We start from the raw sequence: 21,888 nt of genomic DNA, 5'->3' as shown, positions 1-21,888 counted from the left end.
GGCAGGAGGGGGCAGCCGAGGGGATCGGGATGTGCTCCCAGGGAATGTGAGGACAAAAGGAAATGGTCTCAAGCTCCACCAGATGAAGTCCAGGTTGGACATCAGGAGGAATTTCTATGTGGAAAGGGTGGTCAGGCACTGAACTGCCCAGGGAGGTGGCTCCAAATCACTGGAGTTTGGAGGAAGGAGATGAGGATGAAAATGTGAGCTTGGTTTGCGCCAAATCATTGGAGTTTGGAGGAAGGAGATGAGGATGAAAATGTGAGCTTGGTTTGCACCAAATCATTGGAGTTTGGAGGAAGGAGATGAGGATGAAAATCTGAGCCTGGGTTGCTTCAAATCAATGAAGAGAAGGGAGAGGGAGATGAAAATCGGAGCCTGTTTTGCTCCAAATTCTTGGAGTTTGGGGTGGAAGAGGAGGGCGAAAATCTGATCCTGTTTCCCTCCAAATCGTGGAAGTTTTGGGGTGGGAGAGGAGGATGAAAATCTGAACCTGTTTTGCTCCAAATCCTTGGAATTCAGGGGTGGGAGAGGAGGACATAAACATGCAGCGCGCACAATCAATCATCTGCGAACTCCAACCGCTGCGTTCTCCCCTGGGAAAAGCGGGGACAGGGCAGCGTGAGGGCCCCGGTGACAGCCCGAGCCCCAGCGCACCCCGGCCCCACAGTGCGGAGCGCTGGCTCATTGTTTGATCTGGCTGTGAGACAGATTAGCAGCCCCAGGTGGAAAGTCATAATCTGCATTTAAATGGGCCGCTTATAAAAGGTGGGGAGCGCAGGAGCCCGCAGCATTATGCTGCGTCTTTAGCACGCCCTAATCTCTCTTTATTTTCTCCGCAGCCTGACCTGGGGGCACAGTTTCTAATTACCAGGTCACCCTGCTAATATTGTCATTTCCAGCCAGTGCCTGGGAAACCATGGCAACGCCACATTTGCTTCCAAGTTTCTCCAGGAATAAAATTTGCCTTTTAATCACGGAAAATGACTGGGCGGCTCCCCGCTCCCCCCCTGCCCTCCTCGCTGATGTCATTCGTTTTTGGGGCTTTTCAAAGGTGTTTCAAGGGGGACTTTGGGAAGCTCCAAAGGGATAAACCTGTGAGGTTGGAGGCTCCACGAGGGCTGGTTTGGATCCCAAAGCTTCCCTGAATAGAATCATGCAATGGTTTGGGTGGGAAGGGACCTTAAATCCCATCCATTCCCACCCCTGCCATGTGCAGGGACACCTTCCCCAATCCCAGTTACTTCCAGGGATGGGGCAGCCCCAGTTTCTCTGGGAATTCTTTTCCAGAGCCTCCCTACTCTGGCAGTAAAAGTCCATAATGTCATTTTAGGATGGTTCTTATCTTTAAAAGTTGTGGGTGAGCTGCTACAAGAGGGAGCAGAGGGTGTTGGGCATCCCAGAGATGGTCACCCTGGCTCTGCTCGGAGGTGACCTCTGGGATGGTGGCTCCAACTGATGGACTTCACCTCTCAGCTTGGAAAAAAACCCAGGTAGAATTAGGAAGCAACGGGGCTGGTGAGGTGGGTGTGATCTGTGCTCTGTGCTTGTCATTCCTTGGGCATCTCTGGTAGTTTGGGGCTTCAAAATCCACGGTTTCCTCTCCCTCAGCTGTTAAATCCAAGGTGGGTTTTGTGTCTTTGATAAAAACTTGCTTGGGATGAGCCTGAAAAGCTCCTGAACTCATGGAGCTGATTCCCAGCTTCCAAGGGCTGGGCTGGCAGTCCCCTGGTGAAATCTGCACCGACGTTGGGAGAAATTCAGGTCAGCTCGGAGCTGAATCTGCCCCTGGGGCCTTCCCCTGGCTCTGCTCGGTGCCTTCCCTGCCTTTCCCGAGCAGTTTCTCACTCTCAGAAAGTGAAACTCTCACTCCAAACGAGTCAGACGTGAACTGGAATCCCATTTGAAGGTGATTTTCCAGCTGACAGGAGTAGGTTAATTGTAAACTGTCTACTGAAGCTTTAAAACTCCTGTCCAGCCTTATTATTAGCAGCTGAAAATTTATGGAGCGAGACTCTGCGTGGTGATAGCTGGGCTCTGCCCAGACGAGGTGTGTAATTAATCCCCACGCTGGCAGCAGGAAAATCAGATGGAAAGCTGCTTTTTTTCCCCTCTGACACATCTGGGAGGGGACAGAAACTCTGCCCTACCTGTGCTGGGCTGGGGGACCTCGTCTGAGGAACTGAGAGTTAAATCCTTTCCATATGGGAGAAACTCTGGTGTGGGGATGGGTCGAGTTTGGGAAATTGGGTGATGGATCTGGACTCTGCAGGGGGCAGATCCCCAGGGGGTTTTCCCCTGAAATTGGGGTATTGGGTGGTGGATCCTGGGAATTTTGGGATCTCTGGGATGGCTTGGGGCTTGGTGTGGGAACAGCCGGTGGGGATGACCCATCCCTGCTCCAGAGGGGTTCATTCTGCACTGGAGGAGGCTTTGCCTTGAGGGCAGAGCAGGAGGGATCTGGAGGAGCCTTTTCTTCCCCTCCCTCCCGTTGTTGGTGTCGTGATCGGGGTGTGCTGGGTGGCAGCTGGGGGTGGCAGGGGGGACAGCAAATGTCCCTGTGCCCTGCAGCCCTGCCCGGAGCATCCCTAGCAGCCACTTCCTGAGCATGAGCTCTCCCAATCCCATCTGCATCCTCATTCCCAGCCGGACAAAGGCAGGAGGTTGTGCTAGAGCTGCTTCAGGTTTTATTTTGTACCCTCTCTCATTCCTTGGACCCCTTTGCTCCCTGTGTCTCTAAGTTCTCCTCTCTCCTCACCTTTCCCATCTTTGCAGCATCAAATCCAAGCATTTTAACCAAATTTTGCAGAAGAAAGGCCGTTTGTGTTCGTCCCCCTTTCCTCTCCCGGGTGGCTGCAATTCCCTGCCGGGGGCTCAGTGTGGTCCCGAGGGAAACAAACCCCAACTGCGGGGAAACACCGCTGCTTTCGCTTTTCCTTAGAAAACCCCACCTGCCTGCTGGAACGGCCCTGGGGAGGGCAGAGAGAGAGCCCAGCTCCTCCTCGGCTCCGCGGTGCCGCATTCCCGGTCCTTCCCGAGCGCTGCAGCCGGAGCCCATCGCGGGATCCCGGCACAGCTGCTGCGGTCTCCTCCTCTCCGGGAGACAGCCCCGGCTCCAGCGCGGTGTCAGCACCAACAGCTGGCCGAGGAAATGCAAATCGCCGCTCCCGAAGGGAGCAGCTGACACCGAGCCCGGAAAACCGGGCTGTCCCAGGGAGCGGGGCAGCTCCGCGGGGCTGCGCGGGAACTTTCTCCCTTTTTAACTTGTTTTTATCGGTGCTCGTGTTCCGCAGAACTGATAAAAAAACCCCAGCTCCTCCCGGCACTGCGCAAGGGCGAGGATCCAGGGCTCAGCCTCGCTCTGCCCACCCCCATCCCGGCTTTCTGCAGGAACGGGGGGCTCTGCCGGTGCCCCCCTCCCCACAGCCTGGCAGCACTTCTGTCCCCGCACCCGCCCTGATCTGCTGCGCTCAAACCTGCCCTGCAGCATTGTCAGAGTTCCCTCCGCTCACCCTTTCCCTCCCCGCCCCTCCTGCTCTGCTTTCTAGCACAGGCTGCCCGAAGCTGCGCGCTTTTCCAGCGTTTTCCCCTCCCGGCCGGGGCTGGGCAGGAGGCCGGAGCTGCCCCGTGTCCAGCTTGGCTTTGCCGAGCGGAGCCCAAGAGCTTCCGAGCCCACACCCAGAGCAAACAGAGCCGGAACGGCAGGGCCAGGCTGGGGCACGAGCTTTGCTTTTGGGGTTCCTGCGAGGAGCAGATCCCCGGGATGCTTCCGCTGGGAAGGTGGAGCCGGCTCTGGAAAGGGGGACAGAAGGAGCTGAGCACGGCTGGGACGGGACAGAAATGTCCCTGATCGCGGCTGCGTCAGCTCTGCCCGAGTGGGATCCTGCAGGAGCCCCGGCCGGGTCTGCCCCGCTCCCGCTGCACCCAGCGCTGCTGGGGTGGGATGGGAAAGGTCCCTCCTGGCCCAGACCCCTGCAGGGTCAGGCAATGTCCTAATTTTGGGCCGTTTTCCAGCCCATCCCACCCACACGAGCGCTGCGAAGACATTTTCTGCTTCATGGAATTGTTTGTGGCCGCTCTCGGCAGCGCCGTGGCCCCACCGAGCTCTCCCTGGAGCTCCTTCCTCCCCATAAAACCGGGAGCCGCGTTTGTTCTTTTATCCCAAAAAGCAGCCGGGCCAAAACTTGCAGCGGGCAAAGTCCGAGTGGGGCAGGGGAGAGCGCTGAGGAGAAATGTCTGGGATCAAAGTGTTCCCACGTGGCCCAGCAGAGTGACACTGACCCCAATTAGTGCTCGAAGTTAATGAATCCCTGCAGGTACTTGGCTGAAGTGCTTTGCAGAGGTGTGGAGGGTTTGCGGCGTGGCCGGGAGCTCTGGGTGCTCTGGGGCTGCAGGGCGCTGTCCCCGGCTCCGGATGGGATCAGAGGGGGCTTTCCAGCCAGGAAAAGATTCCAGGGGGGATAAAATCTCCCCCTGGCGCCTGGAACTGGGCCCTGAATCGGGCAGGTCGGAGCAGACACCGCAGGGAGAGTAGAGCCAGCGGGACTTGGGGACAGCCGGAGCTCAGGTGGCCCCTTTGGGGTCGCACTCTGGATTTGTCCATCTCCCATCCCATTTATTCCCTGGCTCTGCTTGCTCCGGCTGCCCCACAGCAGCCCCGTGCCAGCTGCGGCTCCAGGGGGAATTGGGGACAAGCTGTGGGACACTTTCACAGAAGTGTTCCCAGGTGGAATCTGCGGCCCCGTGGAGGGACCTGCACAGGTTTGTGTCCCCAGCGAGCTCCGCAGTGACAGCAGCGGTGGGGGAGGAGACAAAGCCCGGCCTGAGCCGCTCCAGAGGGGCAGAGAGGGCAGGGCTGGAGCAGGGATTAGTGTGGGATGGGGTTGATTGGAAAAATCAATGCTGGGCTGAGGCAGGAGGTCGTTCCTTCCTGGGGAGCCGTGCTGTGCCCCTGAGGGGGACAGGGGACATTGGGCCCCGAGGGTGACACAGGTCCTCCTTGGCTGTTGAGAGATTTGGGGGGGGATTTCAGCCCCAAGCCTTGGGGTGGCTCCTTTCTCCTCACCTCATGCTCAGCATCCCCCAACTGGGGCAGACACCACAGGGAGAGCAGAGCCAGCAGGATTTGGGGACAGCCGGAGCTCAGGTGTCCCCTTTGGGGTCGCACCCTGACCTGTCCAGGCTGGATTTGTCCATCTCCAATCCCATTTATTCCCTGGCTCTGCTTTTTCTGGGACACCCCAACCCTGACCCACAAACCCAAACCCATCCTGGGGCTTCAGCATTGCGTGTTCCCTGGAGGCTGATAACAAACCCTGATAATAAACCCTGATAACAAGCCCTGATCATAAATAAACCCTGCTAATAAATCCCACACCTGGGGCAGGTGGAACTTTTAATACAATGTATATTTATTGCAAACAATAATATACAAAAAAACAAAACAAAACAAAAAAAGGTAAGTTTCACAAAGAGAAGGATCTTGCAACCAAAACCAAACCAAACTTACCTAAAGACAAAATATGATTTAAAGGACAGGTCTTTTAAGTTACAGAAATACTTTAAAAAGATCTGCTTTTATACAGAAAATAGAAAGATGCCATATTATAAGAGTGCTTTAAGATTTTTTTGTAACTCCTACTGAATCCCTAAAAAAAAAAAAAAAGTTAACAAATATATCATTTTTTTTAAATAAAAAAAGTCTGCTGTCTTTTTTAAAAAGCAATCCTTAACTGTTCAGCCACAGCTTCACCAAAATCAGTGTCCCCCCCACCTCTCCCAGGCAGTTTTTGGGGGGGTTGAAGGCTAAAACGGTGCCACCCCTGCAGCAGGGCTGGGGTGTGGGGCTCGTCCTTGCACGAGCTCGTGTGTCCCAGAGAGCTGAGGCAGGAAACAAGGCAAATGATTCAGTGATCCGCTACATTTGCAATCTTTAGTTTGTACAAATCTCATTTTTCTTTTTTCCTTTTTTTTCTCTTCCAGTTTCTCCTCGAAGGCCAAAGAAAAACAAAAAAAACCAACAAAAAAAAAAAAAAAAAAAAAAACAAAAACCCAAAAAAAAGGAAGAGCACAAAGTTCGTACAAACCCAGGACACAGATTCCAAAAAAAAAAAAAAAAAAAAGAATAATAATAATAATAATAACAACCAAAAGGAATTGAAGAGATAAATAAAGGACTGGTTACAGTTTCAGACCATAATTTAACAGGCACGGTCACCTTCCAAATCATGCTCCCACTAATGCAACGCTTCTGAAAGGACTTAGAAGGGAGATTCAAACAACAAAAACCAAGGAAAACTGTGATTAAAAGCTGCTCTTCTCCCCCAAATAAATAATTTAAAGGATCTGTGATGTCCCCCAAGGCAGAGAGGAGCCCCTGGCTGGGTTTGGCACCCTGGGGCGGGCGGGGGGTGCCCGGAGGGGTCGGGCTCAGCCCCCCAGCCCAGGGCCAATGATTATCACGGGGCTGCTTTAAGGCTTCTCAGCAGCACTTTGGGGCTGCTTTATGGAGCTGTTCTTTTTTTTTTTTTTTTTTTTTCCCTCTTTTTGTTTTTCTTTTAAGGCTCAAGGTTATTAAAAAATAAAGTGAAGTTCTCCTCCTGGCTGGTTTTGCTACGAGTTAGAAAAATAAAGCCTCTCCCATGCTGGTCCCTGCCCTGGTGCCAGATCTGGGTTCCCAGGGCAGGGCACGCTGGTTTAGTTTCATTTTTAGAGCAAAAAAAGACACTTCTCTATACAAAAATACCTCTGCAAGAAAACCTAGGGCTGCTCCACTAAGTGTCATTTTTTTTTTTTTTAGCTGTTGGAAAAATAAGAGCATTTGAAAAAAAAAAATCTCTAAAAATTAGGTATAAATCCCCTCAAATTGGTAACGAATCATACACAGTACATACTAAAAATATTTAAAATAGAGAATATTCCTCACAGAGGACTCCGAGTTTTCTCTTTTACCCCCCATTTTTTTTTTTCTTCTTTTTTCGTTTGGTTTTTTTTTGTCTTTCTTTTAATTACTGCTAAAAAAAAAAAAAAAATCATTACAAAAGTCCAGAGAAGGAGCCAGCTGGGCAGGTTGGGTGGAAATCTCCTCTCCACGCTGAAAGAAGCAGAGTTCAAGTCCAGTCCTTGGCAAGTCTGTCCCCAGTTTTGGGGCTGGGAGCGGGTCCTGGAGGATGCTGTAGTGCAGAAGGCTCGAGGCGCTCTCTCCTCCCCGCCAGCTTCCACGTGAGCGGCTTTTTAAATTATCATTTCAATTTCAAACACTGAACCAGTCTGAGGCAACTCATTCTTGCTGCTTTTCTGCTTTTTACTTTTTGATTCTTTTTCTCGTCTTTTTCTCTTCTGGCCGCCGGCTTTAGGGCCGGGTGAGCTGCGTGTAGACGGGCTGCTCCCAGTGCTGCGGGCTGTGGGTCTGGGGGATGGAGGGCACCCCCGACGTGTCTGCGATCGGGGTGTACATGGGGCGCTGCGAGGGGTTCATGTAGCTGAAGGTGGAGTAGAGGCCGCTGCCCTGGCCGGCGGCGTGGCTGTAGTAGGAGCCCGAGCCCTGGTGCTCGCCGTACTCGTACTGGGCGCGGCTGATGCTGGGGTAGGACGAGCTGTAGTGCTGCAGGTTGAAGGAGCTGTAGCTCAGCTGCTGCGGGGAGTGCTGCTGCTGCTCGCTGTAGTGGCTGGGGCTCAGCTGCTCCGTCTTGATGTGCGTCCTCTGCTGCTGCGGCTGCTGCGGCTGCTGCGGGCCCTGCTCCGCGCTCAGCGCCGGCAGCTGCGGCTGGGGCTGCGCCGGCGGCGGCTGCTTGGACATCCACACGTGGCCGGCGCCCGCCGGCGTCCCCGCGGCGCCGCTGATGCCGTAGCTGCCCGTGTAGGTGACCTGGCCGGGCTGGCCGGGGTGCCCGTTGGGCGGCAGGTACTGGTCGAACTCGTTGACGTCGAAGGTCTCGATGTTGGAGATGACGTCGCTGCTCAGCTCGCCGATGTCCACGTCGCGGAAGTCGATGTGGGGCGGCTGCCGGCCGCCCTCGCCCAGCGCGCGGCCCTCCCGCTTCAGGTCCTGCTTGCCTGGCTGCGGGTCCGTCTTGGGGGTGGTGGGGGGTGTGGGGGGGCCCTGGGACTGCCCTGGGGAGGAAAGAGAGGGGTGAAGGTGTGAGGGGGTGTCACTGGGACAACGTCATCAGCGGGTCACACCTCCGGGCTTTTCTCAGGTGTGAGGGACGGAGACCCGAGCCCCATCAACACCACCCTACAGCGCCCTTGGACACGAGTTGTTTGGGGAGGTTTTTTGGTTTTTAAGAAGAATGGGTTCGTGTTTCTCACAGGCAAACAGGGGGAAGTGGCTGCAGTGGCACACTGGGGTGAGGATTTGTGTGCCCGGGCTACGGGCACGGCTCATGGGCAGCTCTCCCCTTCTCACTCCACTCCTGGGTCTTTCCTTCCCCCCCTCCCCTCCACCCAAGCCCAACTTCAGCTCGGTTTGGGCTGCAGCTTTGGGCAGCTGTGCCGTGTCCCCGTGCCCCCCGTGGGTGTGTGGGTACCTACCCGAGTGCTCCCCGGGCGAGTGCACCTCGCTGATGCTGGAGGAGGACTGGGGCGAGTCTGCCTGCAGCGCCTTGAAGATGGCGTTGGGGGAGATGTGGGTCTGCTCCGAGCCCTCCTCCTGCTCCGCCTGCCCGTTCTTCACCGACTTCCTCCGCCGGGGCTGGTACTTGTAGTCGGGGTGGTCCTTCTTGTGCTGCACCCGCAGCCGCTCGGCCTCCTCCACGAAGGGACGCTTCTCGCTCTCGTTCAGCAGCCTGGGGGGACACGGGGCACGAGGGGTCACTCGTAGCTCACGGGGGGCACTGAGCAGTGACATCAGTGCCAGTCTCTCCCCTGGGTCCTCCCCAAGGGCGATGCAAAGCCCCCCACAGCGCTGAAGCCCCTGTCCGGGACACTCGCTGGTTGTCACCCCATTGTCCCGCAGATTCCCTCGGTGGCCAGACCAGAGTTGCAGGAGTGGCAGCGGGGTCCAGCCCTCGCTCTCCCCACCCTGTGGGCACACCTCGCTGTCCCCGGGCGCTTTGGGGACATCCCTGCCTGCCAGGGCCAGCTTTCCTCGCCCGTTTCTCCTCCTGCCACCGATTTAGGATCCCCCCTCCCCCCGGTGCAGTCACGGAGGACGCGGCGGCCAGGTGACTCACTCGCCTTCTGTTTTCCTCCCCTACCCGCCTTATTCTGGCACTCAGAGGCCACCCGGCCCTGCGCCACCACCGCCGCCACCCACCCTCCCTCTCTCCCTCCCCGCATCGCCCCGCGCTCCCTCTGGCCCGGCCCGAGCTGATGCAATCCCCAAAATCCATCATTTCCTCCGCACCGGGAGCGCAAACAAACAACGGCCGGGACAGCCCCCGCACGGTCCCTCCGCCCCGGGCATCGCTCAGGGAAGAGAAACTTCCAGCACCAGAAGGCGGCCACAGGGAACGACTTTCCCTGCTTTCCCCCTCCTATCCTGGCTTCTCCTCCGCCAGACGAGTTTTGCACTCGCAGAAGTTTTCAGCGAGTTTTCCGGGCACGCACCATCCTCTCCCTCCGCGCAGCGCTGCTGCTGCGCGCTCCGCATGCCCCGCTGCCCCCGGGCGTCCCGGCCCCGCACTCACCTCCAGAGTTTGCCCAGGGTCTTGCTGAGCTCGGCGTTGTGCAGATGCGGGTACTGGTCCGCCAGCTTCCTGCGGGCCGCCTGCGCCCACACCATGAAGGCGTTCATGGGTCTCTTGACGTGCGGCTTGTTCTTGCTGGAGCCGTTCACCCGCACCGGCATCGGCACCAGGGTCCAGTCGTAGCCCTTCAGCACCTGGCTCACCGCCTCCCGGATGCACACGGGGAACTTGTCCTCGTCGTTCTCCTTCTTCAGGTCCGGGTCCCCCTTGGGGAAGGTGTTCTCTTGGGGTCTGGTGTTCTCCGTGTCCGAGCCGGATCCAGAGGGGCAGGGGGACCCGGCGGAGTCATCCGACATGGTGGGGCTGGGGGCGTCGGAGATACATTTGTCCTGTTCTTCTGTCATTTTCATGAAAGGGTCGAGGAGATTCATGCGAGAAAGTGGCCGAGGGGGAACAAGGGGGCGAAAAAAAATTTAAAAGAAAAAATTAAAAAATCAGGCTCTAAGGGACGGGGATGGCTTAAAAAAGTAAAACGCGGAGAAACGAAGTCTCCACCGGCTGCGGAGAGGAGGGGAAGAACCGCGAGAAGTTTGCGAAAACTTTTTATTACTTCTCCCTGCCCTCGTCAGCACAAAAACGCTAAGAAAAAAAAAAATTAAAAGCAAGAAAACCAAAAAAACTCCGAGATGAGGAAAGGGAGACACTTTGGCGAGGCCGGGAGAAGGAGCAGGAGAAGGAGGCGAGCGGGCGAGCGGCCGGGGCAGTGTCGGGCGCGGCGGCCCCGCCGGTCTCCAGCGCGGCTCTGCGGCCGCTGCGCGCCGCGCGCACAAATACCCAGCGCGGGGCCGCGCGCCCGCCCGCGCCCCGCCAATCACAGCGCGGCCCGCGGGGGCCGCTGAGCCGCCATTGGCTGAGCCGCGCAGGGGGCGGGGCCGCGCAGCGCCGCGCAGGGGGCACGGCCCGGCCGGGGCGGGACGGGCGGCGGCGGCGGCGGCGGCAGCAGCAGCGACGGCAGCGCCCGCGTCCCGCTGCGCCCCAGGCAGCCCGCGGATCCCCGCGGACGATTGCTTCTCCGCGGATGGTCCCCGCGGATGATTCCCCGTGGGTGATCCCGGCGGGGCCGCTGCGGCCGCGCTGGCGGCGGGCGGGACGCGCGGAGCGGAGCGCGCCGGGGGCCGCGGGCGCTGCGCGGCTCCGTCCCGAGGGGGCGCCAGAGGCTCAGGAACGGCGCGCGGGGGGCGGGGGGGCCGGGCCGGGCCGGGCGCGCCCCCGAACCCCCCCGGGACCGCGGGGACAGAGCGGGGGCGGCCGCGGGGGGCTTCGGTGGCCGGCCCCAGATACCCCGAATCGCTGCTTGGCTTTGGTTTTTTCCTCCTTTTAAAACTTTCTTTTGGTGTGTTTTTGGAGGGGGACCCGGCGCGTCCCTCCGCCCACCCCGCGCTGCGACATCCGTGCCTCGCCGTTTATTTCTCTTTATGTCGCTGCTCCCCAGCCCGGTGGCCCCGGCGAGTCTTCCCCTGCGCGGCCGGACAGGGCTGCGCTGCCGCGGGATGCGGGACCCTCATCCCGGTGCCGCATCCCGGTTCCTCATCCCGGTCCCGCACCCGGGTCCCGCACCCCGGCCTGGAGCTGTGCCGGGGGAAGGAGCGGCCTCCTCCTCCCTCCCCCTCTCCACAAAAAGTTTTGTGAGTTGATCAAGTGTTGTCCTCGAAACGGAGCACCGGGAGCTCCCCGGGGGTATCCGTGGGTAATGCAGACACTTCTCGCTACAGAAATCTTTAGCGATGTGTAGGAATCACACGTTTTGATCCGCAAACGGCTTTCCCGTGCGGGTCAGAACGAGATCAGGGCTGTCGCTCCAATCCTGATCCAGGTGGGCAGTAAAGCAGATCCCGGTTTTTGAGGCTCCAGGATTTGGGGATTTGGTGGGAGCTGCTGAGCGCAAAGGCAGCTCCCGAAGAGCTGCTCCCCTTCCCACCTCCCTCCCTTCACCCCGCGCCCCTCGGCGCATTTCGGGGCAGAAACCTTGGAGCGCTGCTCCCTTCCCAAACCCCGGAGCCGAGAATTTTGCATTTCAACTCGAGCGTTAAAGTTGGGGCTTCCTCGAAGCTGCCTTAATTTGCTGCTTTAATTCGCAGCCTTTGTGCGGCCGGACAATCCTCGGGACAGCGGCCGCCTCCGTGCCCTGTCGCGGCGGGGCTCCCCTGTCGCGATTGTCGTCGTTCCCGTAGCGAGGGAGGGTTAAAGGTATTGGAAAGGGCACGTGAAAAAAAAAATACATTAAAAAAAAAAAAAAAAAAAAAAGGACGAGGACGAGGCAGTGGGGAAGGAGCTGTGAATAAACGCACTCGAAACCCTCTCCCTGGGAGCCCTTGGTTGTTTTTATCTTTCCTTGAGGTTCTGGTGATGATTTTGGTTTTTTGTTTTTTTTTTTTCCTGCTTGCAAACTTTTGGGAAGTAGTTGTGCTTTGGGTGAGTTTTAAGGTAAGTGGCTGTGCTCTATTGCAGAGCCTTTGTCTGCAGGAACTCTGTGAGCAGAGCGGGGCTTTGCTCCAGGAGAATTGGGGGGTTTTTATTCCTGAAACGCCGAGGACGCTTCTCCCAGAGTTGTGTTTCTTCCCTCCGCTGAATATTCAGTATTCCAGGAGAGGGACACTGAATTTTGCGTGGTTACTTGCGGTGGACAAGGTAAACTTTGAGGAGATAATGTGAATGATTTTCCCTGGGTAATGTCAGCTCCAGGGCGGCGCGTGCTGGAATTGCGCTCCCCAAATCTCATCTAATAAATGTGTTTGTTGCAGAACATCAAAGCAAACGCGGGCAGGGGATGGTTCTGATCTCAGCTGGGGCCTGAATCTGCACGAATGTACCTGGAGAGGAGCAAAACGCCGTGACAGCAGCCTGTGCCCCGGCTCTGCTGCTGACTGGCAGGGACAAACACCGGGACAATTTGGAGGGTAATGGATTGGCCGAAAAGGGTCATAATTAGGACATTTTTCATCCTGCAAGTCCATCTGCTGCAAGGGGCTCTGCCTTCCCAGAGAGGCTGCTCGGAGCGCGGCGAGGGGCTTGACAAGTTTGAACAATAAACAAGAGCGAAAGGGGGAAGGAGCTTTGCAGTTATTGTGTGTGATTTGATAATTTCTGGCTTATTATTTTTAATTATTGCTCGATGGACTATTTAGACAAGGTGGACAAGCTGATTAATCACAGCCGGGTGGAAGCTGCCTTTAAAAGCTGCTGCTGCTGCTGCTGCTCTCCTGTCAGGATGGAAGTTTTCCTTTTCTTTTTTCGGGAATTCACATTGTTTTACCCCCAGTGCTGAGCTCAGAGAGCCGGGAAGATTTTTAGTGAGGATTACAGCCCCTGTTTGATGGGTTTTTCCTGCCTTGGTGCTAAACCAAATCCCTGGTTTTTTAGGAAATAAAACTCTCCAAGTGTTTGTGCACGGAGTGGAGGAGATGGGAATTTTGGGAGCGGAGGGAACGGCGGCCCGAGGGGGATTTTGAGGAGGTTTTTCTCCCCAAATTTAAAATACTGCTGTGCTTCCGATGAGTTGTGCTGAAAGGAGTTGTTTTGTGGAATTCTGGGGGTTCTGGGGGGAGGAGGGGTTGATCCCGCTCCCCTTTGAGCCTGGGGAGGTTCAGGCTCTGCTCCGACCCCCGGGATTTGGAATTGGGGTTGGGAAGGCTTCCCCAGGGATGCTGTGATGTCACCGGGTCCCTCTGAGCTGACACAGGCCAGCGGTGCCTCTGCCCTGCCACCAACCCCCCCAGTGGGTGAGAAATCCAAGGAGAAGCTGCTGCCATCCCGGGAAAGGCTTTCCCTGCTCCTGGAGCGCAACGAGGGAAAAGCGGGAAGGTTTGGGGTGTGGTGGAATTCCCTAAAAACAGAGGCATTCCTGCAGCAGATCTCTTAATTTTGATATCAAAACTGCATCAATTATTGATCCATGGCCCAAAAGACGAAATTCCAGGTGCGATTGTGCCTTTGGATTACCTGGGAATGTTTGCTCTGCTGTTTTCTGAGGGTGGTTTTGGCAGGGTTGGTTCATCTCTTGTTAATTGCAGCTCCATTAATTGCGGCTTAATTATCACAAAAATCCCCCTCCTCAGCAGCGACATTTTATTAAATACAGGAGCGGGCTGCATCCCACAGAAATATTCCCAGACTTTGCCTTTTCCCTGAGCAGTGTGAGCAGGGAAGTCTCAGCCCCGTCCCTGCTTTTCCCTTTCGGCACAGAATGTTCCGTTTCTCCCTGATTTTCCTCCGTCCCCTTTTCCCAGCCCTGCTCGGGTCTGCAGGGATCCCGCCTTGTGCCATTCCAGGTGTGAAGTGCCCCGGATTTCCCTCCTATCCCAGATATTCCCGGTGCAGGGATGGAATTTGTGCTTTGGGTGTTGGGGGGAGCTGCCCGAGAGCTGTGGGACCGTCCTGGATCCCAGGACATGAGGTTGGTGCGGAGCCCCTTGATCCCATTTCCTATTCCTGCTGATCCAGAGGTGTTGGACACCTCTGGCACGGCCTCCCCAGCTGCGCTCAGGTGCCTCTTTGGCCCATATCTATTTAATTTCCCAAATCCCAGAGTTTCTCAGGGATTCTGACCCGGCCTTATCAGAAGGTCGCGGTGCAGTGGGATAGAAAAGGAGATAAGGAGCAGGAGCTGATGGGGAACGGCCTTGGGGCCTTTAATTGGAATTTAATTCCTTCCAGAATTGCCTTTAATTGTGTAACTCCAGCTCAGAATTCCTTGGGATTGGACCCGTTTTGTAACTCCAGCTCAGAATTCCAGGAGATTTTATTCATTTGGAAGTTCTGTTTCTCTGGCCTGTCGTGATAAAACCCAGCCCTGCTACACCTTGAGCTGGGGACAGCAGGGTGTGATTTGAGCTTGGCAAATCCTGGGAATGGCTGGAAAAACTGGAGAACAGGCACTGTCCCACTTCTTTTTTAATATAAAAAGTAACAGCAGCCTGAAGGCTCCAGGGCAAGTGGAAATAGATTCATTTTTCATTTGTGCCTACAAACACCATCGTGGGGGACTCGCTCCGGGGAGCGAAGTGAAAGGAATTCGGGAATTTCGGGAGAATAATCCCAGCCCTGGGGGGAAATGATCCCGATTATTTCTGAGCTGGGTGGCAGCGTTGGTGTCTGTTAAATACTGGAACAGTGGGATTCATTTCCCACTTCCAAAATCATCCCAGGAAGGCAAAGCTGGGGGGAGAATCAGGGTTAGGGTGAGATTGGAGGCAGCAGGAAAGGAAAAGATGTTTGCTCCTGGAAAAAAAGGTTGGGAAGTGCTAAAAAGAGGAGAATCCGAGGAAAAGAGAGGAAAAGTTGGGATTTGCACCGTTGCTGACAGAAATCCCGGTGCTGATGGGCAGCTCCCCACTTTGGGGAAGGAAAATCTGGGGTGGGTTTATTCCCATTCCCACCTGGGAGTCGGGAGCTCGGAGCTGGAGCATTCCCTGGCTCGGGCACTGCCTCCACTGTGGAAAACAGAAACAATTCCCTGTTTTCTGCTCGTTCTCCCACAGCTGGAAACCACCGGGCACAGCCTTGGACTTCACAAATGCTCTTGGGAATTTTTTTTTTTTCTCCCCCCTGGAGATCAAAGGGATTAATGTGGAGATTTAGGGAAGGGGGGGAGGAACATTTATTTATTTATTTAGCATTTATTTATTTGTTTATTTATTTAATGTTTATTTTATTTCTTTAACATTTCTTTCTTTATTCATTGATCCATTGATCCATTTATTTCATTATTTATTTATTTATTCGCTCCAGGACTTTTGGCTCCAAGCTCGACAGACTTTGCCTGCATGGAAAATTTATCCCTCTCGTTTCGAGCGGGATGGAAATGCCCTCCCCAAAGTGTTCCCCTCCCTTCCCAAAGGGTTTTCTCCTAAGAGGAAAGAAAGGAGAATTTTAATGAATTTATTCTCTTTTTTCCCCCCCAAAGTGCAGCTTTAAATTTTGGGGTTACTTTTTTCCTGGCCAGTGCTGCTGGCTGTGGATTTTCCCGGTTTTCCAGGCACAGCTTCCCCTCAGAGCCAGGGCTGGAAGAGCTTCTCCATGCTGGGATAAATCAATCTGCTTCCAATCACTCGGGAAAACCAATCAAAGCCTCAAGGAAAACTCCAGGAATGAGGACAAAAGAGGGAATTTTCCTTCCTAACAATCAGAGCACTCCAGAAAAGGGGAAATTCCCTGCAGGGAATGCTGGAGACACAGGATCACCATCATCATGTACCCATTTGAATCCGTTTTTCCTCATAAATGAGTGATGTGGATGAAAGGAGTAATGTCCTGGTGGGAATGCTGGTGGTGAGGGATCACCATCATTTTCTGCTTGTTTTTATCCATTTTTTCTTATAAATTAGGGATCTGGAGAAAAGGAGTAATGCCCTGCAGGGAATGTTGGTGGCACAGGATCACCATCACAATTTACCTGGTTTTATCCATTTTTCCTTATAAATGAGTGATAGGGACAAAAGGAAAAACGTCCTGGTGGGAATGCTGGTGGCCCAGGATCACCATCACAATTCAGCGACTTTTATGATTTTTTTTTAATAAATGAGAGATACAGAGAAAAGAAAAAATGTCCTGCAGGGAATGCTGGTGGCACCATCATTTCCTACCTCTTTTTATCCATTTTTCCTTGTAAATAAGGCTACTGAGTGGTCACTGTGCCACCACCTCGTGCCACCGTGAAATCTCTCTCAGCGAGGTTAAAGGGAATTAAAATGCCTTCACAAGGCACAAAACCTGCTAACAATTTTTATAAAAATTATGATCCCAACCCAGCCCTAAACTCCTGCTGGCTTCTCATTGTGATCTCTTTATTTTTTATCCCTTTCTTTTGCCCAGCGAGCAGCGTGGGGGTGAATTCCGTGCCCGATTCCGAGTCCCATCCAGAGGGATAAACGGCCGTAATTTCGAAGCAGCCCTGCTCTGTTTTCCGAGCAATAGCTCAAATTACAGAGCCCAGCACCAGCTTTACAAGAAAATCCATCAGAATTGGGAAGGGGAATAAAACTGCCATTCTCTCTACCTGTTTGTGCAGCTCCTGCCTAATGCAGGCAGAGCCCGACTGTTTATTTGGAGAAGGAAAGTTGTGGAAATATCCTTGGAGGGTGTAATGTGGCCAGCACGTGTTGCTGGGAGCTACCTGAAGTCTGGGCCCTAATGGCTTGCAGATGTCCCTGGGTCACCGATTTCCTCGGAGCCAGCTCCTCAAATTCAACAAGAAATTCAAATGAATTAAAAAAAAAGAAAAGAAAAAAAAAAAGAAATAAAATAAAATAAAATAAAGTAAAATAAAATAAAAAATAAAATGAAATAAAGTAAAATAAAATAAAAAATGAAATGAAATGAAATAAAATAAATGAAATGAAATGAAATAAATGAAATGAAATGAAATAAATGAAATTAAATGAAATGAAATAAAATAAATGAAATGAAATGAAATAAATGAAATGAAATAAAATAAAATAAATAAAATAAATTAAATAAAATGAAATAAAATAAAATAAATAAAATAAAACAAAATAAATGAAATAAAATAAAATGAAATAAAATAAAATAAAATAAAAGGGGGTGTTTGGGACGGTGGGTTTGGGGAGGGAGAGGAGGGGGTTTCGACTTCTGGAACGTGTAAAATTGTTTGTTTGGGTTGTTTCCAGCTGCCAGCCCCGCAGTGATTTGGAAATCGGAGCTGCCCGCTCCACGGAGGGGTGAGGGGGGAGGATGATTTATTTGAAAAATAGAGAAATCTGCGCCGGGATCCCTCGGAGTTTGCTCAGGGTGGGGAGTTTATTTACACGGGGATTATTGATGTAAAAAGCCCGCAGTTTTCTCTGCTGAGCAATAGACAGGGATTTGTTGGAGGTGGATCCAGACGGACCTAAAGCCAGGCTCACGTAGGCAGGCCTAGAGCCGGGCCTGGCTGCCCCGTGCCAATCTCTGTAAAGATTTCCTTTCGCCAGCCCATCCATGGTAAACCAGGGCTGAGAGCCGAGCCGAGATTTTGGTGCTTGGTGTTTTACTCCTTCCCCGGAGCTGGGGGTTTTGGGAGTCCCCTCCTGTTTTCGGGGGATTTTTTTGGGATTTTTGAGGGATTTTTTGGGGATATTTTGGGGATTTTTTGGGGACTTTTTTTGGATTTTCGCTCTGCTGCTGGATGTGGCCGTGTCTCTCCACGGCTTAGGTGTGACCCTGGCACAGGGGGTGCTGAGCCTTCCCCAGCTGTGCCGAGTGTGGCACATCCTTTTCCTGCTCCCCACGGGTGCTGAGGGTGCTCTGTCCCGGCACCAAGCGGCTCCCGAGTCCCTTTGCCATGGGAAAAGCCTTTTGGAGGTAATTTGGAGGTGCCCGTTTTGGTGGTGGCAGCTGGGTGGCATTGCTGGCACGGGGGGCTCGTGGCTGCATCCCTGACATCTTCATGGAGCTTCCCATTTTTTCCCTGTCCTGATAATTTAAGGAGTTTCCTGGGGCGGGTGCCGCGCTCTGGGCTCGCTCTGCTGGAATTTGGGGATTCCAGGAGGATTTTTGCCTCTGCTGCTGGATGCAGCAGGGGGTGAGGGCCCTGAAGCTCGTTCAGGAGGTGCTGAAATGGAATTTCAGCGGATTTTATGGAGCTCCAGGTCTCCATCCCAACCTGGAGCCTCCAAGGGGCAGGAGAAGCCCGGGAGCCGCCGGGGCAGCGAGAGACGCTGGTTTAATTCCTCTCTAAATCGCTGCAAAATTCATCAACAGAACTGCTCTTTAATGAATTAATTGACTTCCTTTCAGTTTTACAACGAGACCTTGCAGAGGAGTATCGTTTATTCCAATTTCCTTCGCTGAAGTGGCCAAAAACAGGAACAGCTCATGGTGAGACAAAAAACAACCCTCATGGTGTTAAAATTGAGGGAGAAGGAGATAAAACCCCCAGAAATGGGGAGGGCAGGGATTTTCTGTGTGTGTCCCTCTAGCTCTGACAGATTGGAAACACGCTCTGACCATTTAGCTTGGCAAAAATCTGACTTTTTTTTTTTTTTTGTGAAAAAAACTCATCCTGCTGCTAAGTGGGAAAAGTTTATTCTGAGCATTACACCCTCCAGCTCCCGTTTTTTTTTCTTCTTTCCCAAGAAACGTTTGCTGGCTCTTAATAACAACACAGAAAGCCTCTGACTGCCTGACTTCTGCGTTTTCATTGAATTTTCGGGAGGAAAAACTCGATTATAAATACGGCTCCGGAGGGTGTGTTTGTGCCTTGGCGTGGAGTTTCGCTTCCAACTGCTCTTTATCATCATCCTGAGCTCCTACACAACATCCAAACCCATTTCAGACTGGGAAGAGCAGGAGGAAAACAGGTGCTGCCTCCCAGCAAAATTCCCGAAATCCCGGTGACAGCCCTCGGGCAAACCCTGGGGCACAAAAGACACCCGCGGCTCGGTTTGTGTTTTAACGTCGAATTCCAAAAGCTGCGCTTGAGAAATTTGGGTTGCGAGCTCTGCTGGGCTCACTCCTCCAAAAAAAAAAGCCGGGCTTAAGGGGAAGATTTTGAAAGAAGCGTTGGGAGAACGTACCTGGGCGTGGAGCGCGGCTGGAGGCTTAGTCCCGGCTCTAAGCGCTGCCTTTGCAGCCGCTGGAGAGAGATTTACCGGGAATTCAGGGGGATCTGGGCAGGGAGGTGAGTTTGAAAGGGGTGCTTTTAAACACGGCCCAGGTGCTGGTGTGTGACCCCCCCCCGGCTGTGCTCAGGGAGTTAAAATTCACCCAAATATCGATGGCAGTTCCCTCTGCTGCCAGCTCTTATCGGAGAGGGCCCGAGCAGGGCTTTGGCAGGGCCTGAAAGGAGGTATTGTTACCTGACAGGGGGAAAAAGGGAAGAAAAAGGGAAAAAAAAAAAAAACGGCAGAGAAAAGGCGAAGTTGAGAAACAAAGGAGGATTTTGGGATCAGCTGCCGGCTCTGCCAGCCCTGGGATCGGGATCGTCCTCCTGCCCCCAGCGCCGGGGCCTGGCAGAGGGGAGTGTTTGCTCTTCAGAGAACAGTTTGGGTTGGCTTTGAAAATCTCTGAGGCTTCTCAGCGTCCTTTTTGTGTGCCTGAGCTCAATCCAGACCGGGTTTGGGTATGGATTTGTGTGGGACGGATCTGTGTCCGCTCCTCCCTGCCCTGTGTCCTCCTGCTCCAATTCCAGCCCAATTCGATGCAGAGGATGTTGAAGGGACCCTTTTTTTGGCAATTTGTGGAGGTTTGGTTAAACCCTGCTGAGAAGAAGAGCAGCCACGTGCACTCCCCCTTATCCCAGACCCCAGAGAACCCACAGGCCCCGAGGATTATCCACAGGAAAGCAGGATCCCGTTTCCCACTGCACATGCAGCTCCTCGTGGGCTTTCATTTAATTATTTCCTTATCTGTCACCTTATCATTTGTCCTCAATCGGCTCAAAGACTGGCCAGAATGAGATATTTTATCTTTTGGGATCAAATGGTCTGGGTTTGGTGTCCAGACCAAGTCTTTTCCAAGAGGTTCCAGCCCGAACAACGACCCCCAAAAAGGCAACAAATCCGAGCTCTCGCCAGTGACCCGAAACTGCGCAGCAACAGCCACATTTTTCCTGTGTGACTGGGGCAGGAGGGATGGATTTGGGGACAGGAGGAAGAAAAAAAGTAGAAATCCCCCGAAGAGAATCAAATCCAGTCCTACCGGTCTGGCAGCTTTCGTGAGAGAAAGAGCCACGAGGGCAACGGGGTGACCACGGAGTGTCCCGGTGTGGGAAGAGCCCTCTGTGCCTGGGAAGGCTCTCCAGGAAAATCTCAGCTATTTTGGGGCTGTTTTAGGGGAATCTGGTGGGTCGGGCTGAGGAGGCTCTGTCCCATAACTCCCAGCCTGGTGCTGGTCAGTCAGGGGAATCTGCGCCCCCCTCCCAGGCAGGCTGAGCAATCCTCGGGATTAACCTTGGGATGTGACCCTGGAGGATGCTGAGTGCCCTCAGCCGCCCCCGCGGCAGGGCTGGCACTGCTGGCTGGCCCTGGGAGCTCCCTTGGCAGCAGGAAGAGCCCCGGGAAGGCTTTTTAGGGGAGCACGAGGGGTCCTCGTTCAGCTCAGACAATGAGGCTCCCACCAGATCCATTTCCCGAACCAGCAGCTCCTTTCTCCCATCCAGCAGCTCCTTTCTCCCATCCAGCAGCTCCCTGCCAGCCCCTGAAGGGGATTAAATTCCAACATCTTGTGCCTGATCCGAGGCCTTGACTCGGGAAACGGGAAAGGTCAGTTTGAGTCACCCCGAGCTCGGTGCGGATCCAAACCAAACATCGCCCTGCGGGATGCAGGAGGCACCAGAGAGGATTCCCGTGGGAGCAGAGGGCAGCTCTGGGTCCCTCCTCACCCCGCTGGCACCCGGGGGAGGAGGGGGAAGTGTGGAAAGCCTCACGGGCTGGCAAACCAGGAGCATTTTTGCAGAGGTTGGAATGAAAAAGGGGAGGGAGAGCGATGATTGCTGGAAAGGAGCAGAAGTGTCCTTGTTTTTCCTGCAGGATCCTGGTTTTTAATCCCCTTTGCACAAGGAGGGACCACACCAGCGGGGCTTTGGGGAGGGGTTTTGCTGTCCCGCGGCTCTGCGGGGCGGAGGAGGAAATCTCAGCCCGGGATCAGCTTTCCTGGGCGTTTTTTGGGTGTGCAAACAGAGCTTGGCCAAGGGATCGTGCCCTGCTGTGCCCTGGGGTGGCTTTTCTGGGAAGATGGGATAAGGAATGGGGATAAGGAGTGGCTGCTGGAGGGATGGGATGAGGGATAGGATGAGGGATAAGGAGTGGCTGCAGGAGGGATGGGATGAGGGATAAGGAGTGGCTGCAGGAGGGATGGGATGAGGGATAAGGAATGGCTGCAGGAGGGATGGGATGAGGGATAAGGAATGGCTGCAGGAGGGATGGGATGAGGGATAAGGAGTGACTGCAGGAGGGATGGGATGAGGGATAAGGAGTGGCTGCTGGAGGGAGGTTTCAGCTGTTTCAAGTCTCATTTTTGAGCACTCCCTACCCCATCTACGTTGCCCTCGGGGCTTTGAGTGTCGATAAACCACTGCTAATTCCCTGAGGCCAAATCCCCAGAGGGTTCCTGGTGGTCTCCAGCTCCCCAAACACAACCCCCTGCGCTGGGCACGTTCCCAGCCTGGAGTTCAGAGCTCGGCCCCGGGAGCTTCTGGAGACCATGGGGATCCCGGCTGCTCCCTCCAGCCCTGCTCCCAGCGCTGCTGCGCCGGTCACGGTGA

The 21,888-nt window shown here is 54.2% G+C and overlaps 1 protein-coding gene and 1 long non-coding RNA gene across 2 annotated transcripts; one reads left to right on the top strand and one right to left on the bottom strand.

The window, feature by feature from the left end:
- Nucleotides 1-5,389: 5,389 nt before the first annotated feature.
- Nucleotides 5,390-10,177, bottom strand: SOX9 (SRY-box transcription factor 9). The gene is made up of 3 exons (XM_039562427.1): nt 9,630-10,177; nt 8,533-8,786; nt 5,390-8,112 (listed from the first exon to the last, which is right to left on the bottom strand). Exons 1-3 carry the CDS (start codon nt 10,058-10,060, stop codon nt 7,352-7,354), a joined length of 1,446 nt encoding a protein of 481 aa, XP_039418361.1. The 5' UTR covers nt 10,061-10,177; the 3' UTR covers nt 5,390-7,351.
- Nucleotides 10,178-10,624: 447 nt separating this feature from the next.
- LOC104695995 lies at nt 10,625-12,740 on the top strand. Its single transcript, XR_005603343.1, has 2 exons — nt 10,625-10,730; nt 12,091-12,740. It is a non-coding gene; the product is annotated as an uncharacterized LOC104695995 (long non-coding RNA).
- The last annotated feature ends 9,148 nt before the right edge of the window (nt 12,741-21,888 follow it).

The sequence above is a fragment of the Corvus cornix genome, chromosome 18 (assembly GCF_000738735.6).
Source record: "Corvus cornix cornix isolate S_Up_H32 chromosome 18, ASM73873v5, whole genome shotgun sequence".
Lineage (NCBI taxonomy): Eukaryota > Metazoa > Chordata > Aves > Passeriformes > Corvidae > Corvus > Corvus cornix.
The sequence above is the reverse complement of the archived record's forward strand: the minus strand, read 5'-3'. Positions and strand labels throughout refer to the sequence as shown.